The 12,653-nt window shown below is 41.2% G+C and overlaps 1 protein-coding gene across 4 annotated transcripts in view; it reads right to left on the bottom strand.

Moving 5' to 3' along the window:
* Positions 1-4,696: 4,696 nt before the first annotated feature.
* tars2 (threonyl-tRNA synthetase 2, mitochondrial) overlaps positions 4,697-12,653 on the bottom strand; it is a 601,872-nt gene continuing 593,915 nt past the window's right edge. For all 4 annotated transcript variants that reach the window (XR_012391877.1, XM_073925679.1, XM_073925678.1 and 1 more), the window contains 7 exons: positions 10,380-10,517; positions 8,161-8,238; positions 7,441-7,541; positions 7,180-7,281; positions 6,851-6,923; positions 6,189-6,303; positions 4,697-5,069 (listed from right to left, as the gene is read on the bottom strand). Coding sequence is in view for 3 of the 4 variants with exons in the window: in XM_073925679.1 (XP_073781780.1) it covers positions 4,927-5,069; positions 6,189-6,303; positions 6,851-6,923; positions 7,180-7,281; positions 7,441-7,541; positions 8,161-8,238; positions 10,380-10,517 (750 nt within the window). In the remaining variant the exon portion in view is untranslated. The remainder of the gene's footprint in view (positions 5,070-6,188; positions 6,304-6,850; positions 6,924-7,179; positions 7,282-7,440; positions 7,542-8,160; positions 8,239-10,379; positions 10,518-12,653) is intronic.

Raw genomic sequence — 12,653 nt, 5'->3', positions numbered from 1 at the left:
TAGTAGTTTCAATAACACATGTAGAATGACCCTGCTGAAAAGGCCAGCTTCAACCAGCCTTGGCTGGTTTTAAAGGGGTTTTAGCCACTTCCAGGCTGGTTTCCAGCCATTTCCAGCCTGGTCTTAGCTGGTCAGGCTGGGAGATGACCAGCTAAAACCAGTTTGACCAGCCTAGCCAAGCTGGGAGTCCAGCCAAAACCAGCTATATCCAGCTTAAACACCAGGCTGGTCAAGCTGGTTTTGGCTGGTCATTTTCCAGCCTGACCAGCTAAGACCAGGCTGGAAATGGACAAAACCCCTATAAAACCAGGCTGGTCGACCAGCTAAAACCAGCCAACCAGCCTAGGCTGGTTTAAGCTGGATTTTTCATCAGGGGAGCACATATCAAAAGACAATAAAAATGTAAAACAGGAAATACGTCAGGACCACTGCTATTGTTTACATCTCTGATCTCTAACCTGCAGAGCTTGTCGACGCGCGTTTCCAAACCGAGCGACAGAAGCACACCGCGATGCAGGAAGTGTTTCCGACGGACATTTATGATGAACAGAGCAATGGAAGTTGTGGGGATCCAGCAGAGGGCTCCAGTGAGCACGAGCAAACCGCCATGAGCGCCTCTCCTGCGGCTGCAGGGAAAACCAGCCAGATGACTTTATTAATCAGTGATGTGAGTCATGTCAGAGATGTATGGATGCAGTCCTCCAAGCTCATGATGGAGTCAGACACAATATTCATTCTGTCTCCACTGCAGCAGGACTTTATATTCTATACTGGACATTATTTCTGTTCAGTGATGAGACTTTAGTCTGAGCAGAGTCAGACCGCACTGTCCTCATCAAATCAGTCAACATCAAGACATGATCAGATTTATTGAGCTCAAATCAGCAAAATCTAGAGGCCTTCACCTTTCACAGAGACACTTCTGACACCAAATCAGCAACTAGAAGACCAGTTATTATGTGTGTTCCTAAAACTTGGATAGGCCATAAGACTTGTAGTGTATGCACCTTTGCTGTGCAAATGCACCGTCACATCAACAGCTCGTACATTGGATGCCAATTCCATCGATGCTGACCTTGCAGTGGGCCGTAATGCATAACAGCCCATAACAGAGCGTCTCAGTTCAGCTCCTGGCCACCGTCCACTGTAAACCATTCATGCAACTTCCAGCTCGCATAAGATGACCTTAATCCAAAGCCTTTCATTGAGTCGCAGTGGAGGCTGGCACCGCCGCGTTTGTGTTTCGTCTTCCAGACAAATATTACCGCCGCATGAGCAGGTACAAACACAGGCCGTCAGACACTGGGAAAACACTGAGGTTTCGTTTCTTGCCATTCAGAAGATGCTGAGACGCTTTAATGACTTGGTTTCCTCCCAGCAGGCAGCATTAGGATGCACTCGGAAAGAAAACACAGCGCACTGGAACTATATAGAGTCAGGCATCACATAACACCGCAACAACATGAGTTAGTCTCGCTTCAAGAGGCATTTTCTGGAAACAATGAGTCAAAATTAAGAGTTTTTCCTTAAAACCAGCATAATAGGGTAATCAAAATAATCTAGTTCACCGTTTGACATGATGAGATTAGGTTATATACTGTATGTTCCCCCATTGGCAGAATATTTAGCTTGTACTAGTACCAAGTTGGACCCCTTTTTCCTTCAGAACTGCCTTACCTTATCATAGCAACTTAATTGGTACTAATGGACCTAAAGAACATCTCCCCACGCCATTACACCACCACCACCAGCCTGAACCACTGATACAAGGCAGGATGGATGTGTGACTGGCCTGTATTGGCTAATCGGGAGGACCGGGAGAATTCCCGGTGGGCCGGTCCGTTTTTTGGCCGCGAGGGCCGGTATCCCTACCTCCAGAAACTGTTGCTCTCAGCAGTCACACTTTTTAAATTTATTTATTTATTTATTTACTTGACCACAGCTTTTTTTATTCATTATTTAACCTCAGCTCTCCTGTTTTTATCTATTTTTTCGCTGAGTCACTCCTCAATGAACAGCTGTTGTGGTCCAGCGGTTAGCACGTTATGCCTAGTTCAGACTGCGTGATTTTAACCCCGATTTTGGCTCGCTGACAGGTTTTGAGAAATCGCCGACAAATGCCTGAAATCACAGGCAAATCGCTGCTCGTGCACGTGAGTGACAATCACACAGTATGAACGATCAAAGACGCGATCTGAGAGAATCGCCGATGAGTCGCCGATGCCTGTGAGATATTTGGCGTGCTGAATATCTGGAGCTGTCGGCGATTCAAATCATGCCGTGTGAATTGAGTTTTGACTGAAAATAACATCAGTGATCGCCTGCAGCCAATGAGGGAGCAGCTTTCACTTGTGTGTGCGTGTGTGTGTGTGTGTGCGTGTGTGTGTATACCTGCTGCAGGTCAGCGGGAGGCTGGGGGAGAAGGTTAAAACGCTCCTTTTCGGTTTATTTTGGACCCACGAAATGGAGGGAAAACTAGTGGAGGTTTGACAGGACTCAGGAGCAACTGTGTCTGTTTGACGTTTCATACAGAAAGAAATTAGTTTATTATCAACGTTGAGGAGAAATGGCTAATTCCCTTTAAACCCAGGTGAGCAAACATGTACATGTTCTACCCCATTAAAGGCTTCTTTCTCATTATGTAGTTAATAACAAAAGATATACGACGTGTTTTTGGCTGTGAGACGTAGTTTGGACGAAGTTGTCGGCGATTCTCCCTATAGTAAAGTCATGCAATGTGAATGTCCATGTCGCCGAACTATCTTGCAGTGTAAATAAAGCAGCGACGAAACGCTAGATAGTCATGCAGTGTGAAAACATCTGTGACACGACTAGTTTGAAAATCCTGCAGTCTGAACTCGGCATTAGTTTACGACGCGGCCGACCCGGGTTCGATCCCCGTCAGAATCATTTTTTTTTTTTTTTTTTTTATTGTTAAGACATGTAATACTGTTAGGGTTGCTGAGCATTTGAAGTTCTAAAGCAGCTGTTTTCTCAAAAAAATAATACGTGATAGTGTCATTAGAAACTGATTTGGAAATGACCTTATTTTAATATAGTCAGTCGTGAACTGAGGTGGGCCGGTCTGAGGCTTGAAACTTCAGGGCTGAAAAGGAGTCTCACTCCGGCCCTGTGTGTGACTAACTTACTTTTAATACAGAACATTCATTACCTGTCTAACAGAAATAGTTCAGCTATGGTGTCGTCCTATCTCCAACATGCAAAACTAGCTGATTCAGGATGTTAAAAAGATTTGATTGAGCTTTTGTTTTTAGCGCCGTCACTCTTGTCCTTGTGCAAACGGCGGATCTGTCTGGGGTGCGCAGACCTACATTTGTCGACAGTTTGGGCTACTTATCAGAATTATGGGACTTGTTGGCCCAACAAATATAATTGGATGAACATGTTTTAGTCACCGAGAATATAAAAACACATATAAACACATTCAGATCACTTACTTTAATCAGTACTAATGGACTGTGAAGAGACAGCACAACAACTCATGCTTCTGAAGACAATCGCCTACTGCACCTTTAATGTCCAATCACTGAAAGGATGTAGGCTCAAGTCAAGGCCTGAAATGGAGTTATGATCACTGTGCCCTTTATTGAAACACATATCATGAGGTTACTGTAGGAGGACGGAAAGTGCTGTAAGTGTATCAAAAGTCCTGAACGCCAAACGAGGAGATGTCCTCCTGCTTTTGTGTTGGTGGCCGTGAACCCTGCAGGTTATTCTCAGCAGGAATAGGGAGCGGTGGAGTATTTTCAGCAGCGCTTTAATCATTCCTGCCTGAGATTTGCTCACTGATAATCAGAGCTTCTCAGAAACACGCAGGAAGAGCCCAGTTTCCCTCGAGCTGTGAGCATTTTTACCTCACTAATGTACTTGAGTAGATATTTTAGGCATCTTTTCTAACCTTGACAACACTCAATCAAGCATTTTCCAGGATTTCCAGCACCCGTAAGAACCCGGTTTACTGTAGTCTGCTTCAAAAGCACTACAGTGTAGAGGTCTGCATTCCCACGGCTGTACCGCGAGAGCAGCAAAACCAGATTTCTTGCGGCGCGGGAATAAATTTCTGAAGCGCAGGAGCGATTGGTAACTGGTGTAATTTTGGACTGAAGCGGGCGGTCTACCAGTATCGCTCACGACTCCCGAGCGAGCGAGCACGCGTATGTATGTGTGTGAATGAGACGCCGTGATGCTGCATTTAGCTTGTTTGTTACGGCCTATGTGTGTGTGTGCGTGAATGAGAGAGAGAGCTTTGTGCTGTCTGTGTGCGTGTGTGTGTGTGTGAATGAGAGAGAGAGAGCTTTGTGATGTCTCTGTGTGTGTTACTTGCTTGGTGCTTATGTGTGTGTCTGTGTGTGTGTGTGTGTGTGTGTGTGTGTGTTTATACAGAGAGCTTGTTATAGGCCGTCTGGACTCTGTATAGCTGGGTGGTTTTCGGTTTTGTTCTCCCCCTGTCCGTTAGCGGGAACAGGAGTGGTGGGTAGAAAACGGGGTGAGTTGGGCAGCGGGACAACAAATGCTGAATATAAGCAGAAGCGGTCGGGTTCGGACTAAAACCTGGCGGGAGCGGGATTCAAAATTTAGTCCCGCGCAGATCTCTACTACAGTGTTTACTGTACATTACTGTAGTATTTCTGAAAATGATCTACACGCGCTGACAAAGACATGTGAGAAACGGGACTTTAAAAGCAGTTTATGACTTTATTATAAATAATAATTATAAAAATAATGTGTTCTGGTCACCGTTTGTCTCCACAAGGCTCTGATGAATCTGACGACCAGCTGAGGCATCTGGTTCTGCAGTAGTGTTTGTGAATGTGTGTGTCCATGTGTGGTTTTGTATGCGTGAGTATGTGTATGCATGTTTTCGTGTGTGTGTGTGTGTGTGTGTGTGTTGAGAGGCGTATCTCTTTAAATCAGCTCCTCGTTGCTGCGTGTCTCAGTCAGTTGTGTGAGCGTCTTCATCACGTCCTCCAGTGTTTTCTGGCCGATCTGCTGTCCTGCTCTCGTCCTCACACTCACAGTCCCGCACTCACTCTCCTTCTCTCCAACCACTGCAGCACACACACACACACACACACACACACACACACACACACACACACACACACACACACACACACACACACACACACACACACACACACACACACACACACACACACACACACACACACACACACACACACACACACACACACACACACACACACACACACACACAAGGATTTACTGCATTTGACCTCTGTGTAACACACTCCACAACACATCTGCATTAGCAGGCGATGATTAAACCATTCAAACTCATCCTTCAACCACACACAAAGACACACACACACACACACACACACACACACAAACACACACACCCAAAACATCACATATAGATATTTTTTTGTTTGCTTAAAGCTTCATTCAGCTCTTTTTAAAGCTAATCTCCAGTAAATGATTCACTGATTCAAATAATTCATTTACAGTGAGTCTCCAGTAAGCGATTCACTGACTCAAATGATTCAATTATAGTGAGTCTCCAATAAATGATTCACTGATTCAAATTATCAGCTCAAAGGGACTCTCCAATAAAGGATTCATTGATTCAAAAGATCTGTTTAGAGTTAGTCTCAAGAGAACAACACACTGATTCAAATGACTCATTTATAGTGAGTCTCCAGTAAATGATTCACTGATTTGTTTACAGTGAGTCTCCAGTAAGCGATTTACTGACCTTAAATATTTCATTTATAGTGATTCTTCAGTAAGTGATTCACTGATTCAAATGTATCTGAGTCTAAATTAAATGATTCACTGATTCAAATAATCAGCTCAAAGGGAATCCCCAACAAAGTATTCAATGACTCAAATGATCTGTTTAGAGTGAGTCTCCAGAGAACAATACACTGATTCACATGATGCTGTTTGTTTGCTTTTTGACTATGAATGTCAATCAGTGCCAGCAACCAGTATTCTTCAAAATATATTCTTTTGTGTTCTCAAAAAGTAAGAAACTAAGACGTTACATTTCTATAAAATCTTAATTTAATAAAATATTTATTACTACAAAGCATCTTAGGTTTCGGTTTTCCTCCAGAATGTTTGGTTTCCCATTTTTTTTTTTTTCGAATTTTCCATTTCACTGCATCTCTATTACAAAGAGAGCTCAGAATGACTCTTACCGAATATATAGTTGTACTGTGCGAGCTGTGCCGAGCGGATTTTCTTATTTAAAGTGTTTCCATGATCATCGTCAATATCAGCCATGAATCCGGCCTCCCTCAGTCTAGAAACCACCTGAAACAATAACAATACACATTTCATTTATATAGCAACTTTACAGTGTTCAGGACTACGGCCGTCACGATACTGAAATTTTAAAAGTGTCCACTTCCTGCTAACATTTATATAATAAACATCGCTGATTTGCCGTTGTGTTCACCAGTGCTCAACAGAATTGACTGTGATTGGCCGTGAAGGTCATCAGTTCACCAAACTGAGTGTAACCACAGATACAGGGACACTGGAGCGTTTTAAAGTTGTGCTTCATCTGCGGATCTCTCGTATATCAGCCTATAGACAAACCAGCTGATTAACGTGACTTTAAAACACTCCAGTGTCCCTGTATCTGTGGTTACACTGACTCTGGTCATTTTTGAGCGAGATTGCTAATGGTCTAATTGGATTCAGTGATCTATGCTAAGCTAAAACTGCTCCCAACAGAACTGGAGACCAGCTGAATGGATTAAAAACAGCTGAAAGTTAACTTTTTACCTCTAGAAGAGCTGTAAAATGAGCCTATCCCCCCCCCAAAAAAACCCTTGCTGTTCTGCATTTGTCTGACCTGTTGTGCGTATGCCTCACTGCTGCCCCCTACAGGCACAACCATCACCTGTGCTGGAGACAACCAGAACGGCCTGAGAGACAAACACATAATGAGTGTAAATGTAAAACACACCGAATTTAAACACACACACACACACACACACACACACACACACACACACACACACACACACACACACACACACACACACACACACACACACACACACACACACACACACACACACACACACACACACACACACACACACACACACACACACACACACACACACACACACACACACACACACACACACACACACACACACACACACACACACACACCATTTTCCCCCAAAGTTTTCCGCCAGGATAGCGATCATCCTCTCTAAAGAGCCCAGGACGGCCCGGTGGATCATGATAGGCCTCTTCATCTGACCATCAGCCCTAAAACACAAACACAGGAGCTAAATCTAAATAAAACCCTAAAACAGCTTTCTTTTTCTCTCACACTTCTTAAAGACACAGTTCACTCAAAAAAATAATATTTTGTCTGTGTCAGAGAGAGAGTGTGTGTGTGTGTGTGTGTGTGTGTGTGTCTCTCACCCAACATACTGCAGGTTGAATCTGATGGGCAGCTGGAAGTCGAGCTGGATGGTGGCGCACTGATGCTGTCGGCCGAGAGCGTCTCGAATCAGGATGTCGATCTGAACACATCACACAATCAAATCATTCATTTTCCTTCGCTAAGTCCCTATATTAATCAGGGGTCGACACAACAGAATGAACCGCCAACTTATCCAGCCTATGTTTTACACAGCGGATGCCCTTCCAGCTGCAACCAAGTACTGGGAAACACCCATACACACACACACACACATACACTACGACCAGTTTAGTTGATCAGTTCCCCTATAGCGCATGTGTTTGGACTGTGGGGGAAACCGGAGCACCAGGAGGAAACCCACGCCAACACGGGGAGAACATGCAAACTCCACACAGAAACACCAACTGACCCAGCCGAGACTCAATCCAGCGACCTTCTTGGCCACAGTGCTAACCACTGAGCCACTGTGACACCCCTAGATTATTCGTATTACACATAACCGCTGTGCTTTTGAACTTCTACTCATCTGTAAAAATAAACTGCACCAGTTTTCACTAAAACAAGGCAGCATCTGACATGGTGATGAGTCCATACTCATATATGTGTACATTTATATGTTTTGCATATGAGTAAATGAAGCGGGACACGTCATTTAATTCATCAAAAGCTTAGTTACACTGATATGAAACATGAAGCCTCTGTCGTGTTTGTCAGCTCACCTTGGGTCCGTAAAAGGCTCCGTCTCCTGGGTTTAACTCCCAGCGCTCCTGGAAGAGTTTCAGGCTGCTCTCCAGCTGCTGCTCCACACAAACACAACAGAGGAAAAATCAATAAAAAAAGTGCATACGTGTTTATTTTAAATAGAGATTAGGCTTATCAGTGGGTATGTGGATTATTGCATTAAAACATGTATACAGAGGTGGGTAGAGTTTACAAAATCAATACTTAACTAAACGTAGCACTTCTAAAGGTTACTCGAGTAAGAGCAAAAAAGTATCTGATGAAAAATTACTCAAGTAAGCAGTTTTACTAGTTACTTTTTATTATATATATATATATATATATATATATATATATATATGTGTGTATATATATATATATATATATATATATATATATATATATATATATATATATATATATATATATATATATATATATATATATATATATATATATTATTATTATTATTATTATTATTATTATATATAATATGTTTGGCCTATTTTAAGCAATATTAGTTTTGATAGTCTACAGATCAAACCATCATTAATAGAGGTGTGAACCTATACTAGTCTCATGGTTCGGTTCGGTTATGATTATCATGCCATCCATTCGGTTCAATTCGATATTTCGGTGCATCACGGTGCATCGACGGTGCTTTCCATACAGTTTTATATTTTCTTCACAGCAGCATTTCTTGTATTAAAATGTATGAATATATTTATATTTATATACTATTTGTAATACAATTTTGTCATTTAATAAAAACAGTCATATATATAAACTGTAACTTTAAACAAAACGAGCATTAAGCAAATAATATAAACAAATATAAATATCCAGCTCACTCTCTGATCCTTGTCTAGTTCTCTTACACCCCTTTGATTGGTCACACCCTCAAAAAAAAAACGGTTGCGATTGGCTCTTGTGCGCTGCGCTCTTCATTAATGAGTGATGTTGATAAGCGGCAGGCGGCAGCGGCGATCACAGCTGATGCATGATAGACACGGTGGAGAAAACTCTGCAGACACACACTCGTTTCTGGATGCAAAAGCCACGCCAGCAGGTCAAATGGGCCACTGTGTGTGTTTGTGTGTGAGAAACAGAGAGAGAGAGAGAGAGAGAGAGAGAGAGAGAGAGAGAGAAATGGAGTAGGCTACTTTCATTCTCTCGATCTCAGTGAAATAGGGGCTATTGTTGTATATGTCAGTGAAAGACTGATCCAGCAAACACACACAGTGAAATTGTGCACAGTTTATGAGTTTTAAGGAGTTAAATCGCTGTAAATACTCGCGATCGCCTCCCTCGCAACAGAGCGCATATGAGGTCAATGACGTCAGTAATAACCGGTTATGATTATTACTGAACCGATACCGAATTGTCCGCGTCTGCATCGCAGTGCACCGAAAAAACGATTATTTTTGACACCCCTAATCATTAATGATTTGTCTAATTACCCTAACTTTACCCTAATTACCCTAGTTAAGCCTATACATGTCACTTTAAGCTGAATTGAAGTGTTTTGAAAAATATCTAGAGTAATATTATTTACTGTCATCATGACAATGATAAAATAAATCAGATATTAGAAATGAGTTAAGATTATAGTATGTGTTGATAAAATCTTATTTTTGTTAATAATATATATATATATATATATATATATATATATATATATATATATACACACACATACATACATACACCATTTCATGTTAAAAAATAATGTTTAAATGTTATATTTTTTAAGGTTAACAGTGTGAATGACTAATATGCAGAACCAGACGGAATCTGCAGACGTTTTTTGCTATTTCTGGGGAGAATTTTGGTAAAAATCTGCGGATTTTTGCGGAATTATTTTGGGAGTATCATAACTAAAACCTTAATATATTAAATAAAAAGTAATAAATTACTGAATAAAAACTGAATAAATTCAGATTTACACATTTACTCAAGTAAATAAACAGAATTAATAATGGGCTAAAAATCTGCAGATATCTGCCGGAAAATCTGCGCGCGCAGATTCCGTGTGGGCCTACTCATTTGTAATACACTGAACTCTATATTAAAGCCAGAAACTCTTGCTTAATGAGGCAAAAACAAACAACATAACCAAAGGGGAGTCAATCTGAACTGTACACAAGGGCTAAACAATAGAATAAAAGTACTATGGTGTTATTTTGGGCGTCGGTCAGCAGATGATTGACAGCTGTACCTGCTCAGCACAGTCCCAGAGGGCGGAGTCGCCCATGGAGGAGGCGGGCCTTGTGGAGAGCAGACAGTGGAAGGAGAAACCGAACACGCGATACACACTCCTGACGAAATCCAGACACGCCGTGATCTCCAGCTCCAGCTGAAGAAAAGACACAGAGCAATCACAAATTTGCACACACACACGTGCAGCACACTCAAAAACACATCATGTTGATGCTTATGATGACTTAAGAGCGAGAAAACCCTCATGCTTCATGTTCAGAAGCACAGTTGGAAGCTTAAATAGAAATGTTAGTGTTAATCACATCAGTAAACGCCTGGTATTTTATATAGTAGCCCATTTGTATGCGCTTGATTTGATTAGATCAGTCACACGAATGATTTCTCAAACTCAATTCCTGGAGGGCCGCAGCTCTGCAGTTATGCTCCAACCCTGATCTAACACAGCTGAAGCTACTAATCAAGCTGTTTAAAACTCTTTTAGCAGCATCAATAAGTTGGATCAGCTGTGTTTGATTAGGGTTGGAGCAAAACTGTGCAGAGTTTCTGGTTCCCTCCAGGAATTGAGTTTGAGACCTGTGATTTAAAAGCATGCATTAAAGTGAATTCAGTGTTCACACTACTGCAGTAATTAAGGTATTAAAAGCAGCTAACTCCAGCCATGAGGAGGACGATTACTGCTTAACTGATGGTGTGCTGCTGACACACGGCACGAATTCAGTCTTACTGTCAAACAAAACATGCTCCAACTAGAGCTATATCAGAAGCACTGTGTATTTAGGTTTTATTTATATGTGTTAAAGAGAAAAAGCTCTTCACATGAGGGCAAATCAATTTATATATACTGTGTATATATATATATATATATATATTAGCGCTGTCAAAATTAACGCGTTAACGCATGCGATTAATTTTAAATAATTAACGCGTTAAAAAAAATTACCGCAATTAACGCAGTTCAGGTTTTTTTAACTTCCTGTTGTGGTGGACGTGTGTTCAGCATGCAATAAGACCAAGGAAGCACTTTTTGAAGGCAAGTTCCAGTATAAAACAATTAGTTGCATCACAGGTTATCCAGAGTTTCATGCAATTTCGGGTGTTTCATTTTTAACTTTCGACATCTGTTGTAAGTTGATACCGCATGGCGAACAGAAAGAAAATCCTCCGCATTTCGTGACTCGGTGCTCCTGTAAGGTAAGGTTCCTTTTAAGGCTACACGGTAGACTTTTAATAAGAGTATAATCTTAATCATATTAAAATCGGAGTATTGGTGTCCTATGTGAATGTACTGAGAACGTCTGGTGAAGTCGCGAGCTGTCAAAGACAGGGCATTACTCTGCCTTTCAGCATGAGCCTCCAAGTTTAGCGTGTTTCCTTATTAAACGCAACGAAAGCGTTTGCTTCGCGTTGTGTCAGTATCCTTGTGAAATACAGTAATACTTTAGGGCGCTTAGCAAATTTAATGAACGTGATCATGCGTGTTGAATCTGAGGGGAGTCGCTCCAGTATGGAAGGCCGTTGGGGCCAAAATGTCTGCAGCGCGTTGTGTGTGTCTGTCTGTGTGTGTGTGTGTCCGTGTCAGGCCCGTTGAGGGGTGTTAGGGGTGGAGTGAGCGACGTATCTGAGTAGGGGCGAGAGGGGTGTGCAATGTATTTAACGACCGGTTTGCAAGAAATTATCATTCATTTGCGGGCATTTGGGAGTCTCTGCACTTGCGGGATACTCCTAGTCTAAGCAACTGGATGAATGTAAAGGAGGATTAAGCAAAATTGTTTCTACTCTATAACTAATGTTCTCAACTCACAGCAATAAAACTTTTTAATGAGTGCAACAGTTTGTATTCTATAGTTTATTATTATAATTTTTCATTTATCATATCTGCAGTTGCTGTATTTTGGCATTTTTTGCAGTCCACTTAGAATCCAACATGGAAATCAGTGTTTTCTATATTGGCATTGATTGTTCTGAAATTTAAATGTCATTAACATGCCTGTGTTTTAATTTCTGTAATAAATATGGCTGTCAAGCCAGGATCTTGATGGTTTATTGTGGGTATGTTGTTTACATGAAGAAATCTGTGTTTCAAGTTAAACAAAAATTATATTAAACAATAATATTTTGAATTGAAATATTTTTTGTCTTGCGCTTACATTAATTTTACATTTAAATAGCCAAAATTACAAGTTTCAGTATTTTAAATGTGATTAATCGCGATTAATTAAAATAAAAAGGTGCGATTAATTAGTTACATTTTTTAATCGATTGACAGCACTAA

Source organism: Danio rerio, chromosome 16, assembly GCF_049306965.1.
Source record: "Danio rerio strain Tuebingen ecotype United States chromosome 16, GRCz12tu, whole genome shotgun sequence".
Lineage (NCBI taxonomy): Eukaryota > Metazoa > Chordata > Actinopteri > Cypriniformes > Danionidae > Danio > Danio rerio.
This window is presented reverse-complemented; position numbering and strand designations above follow the sequence as displayed.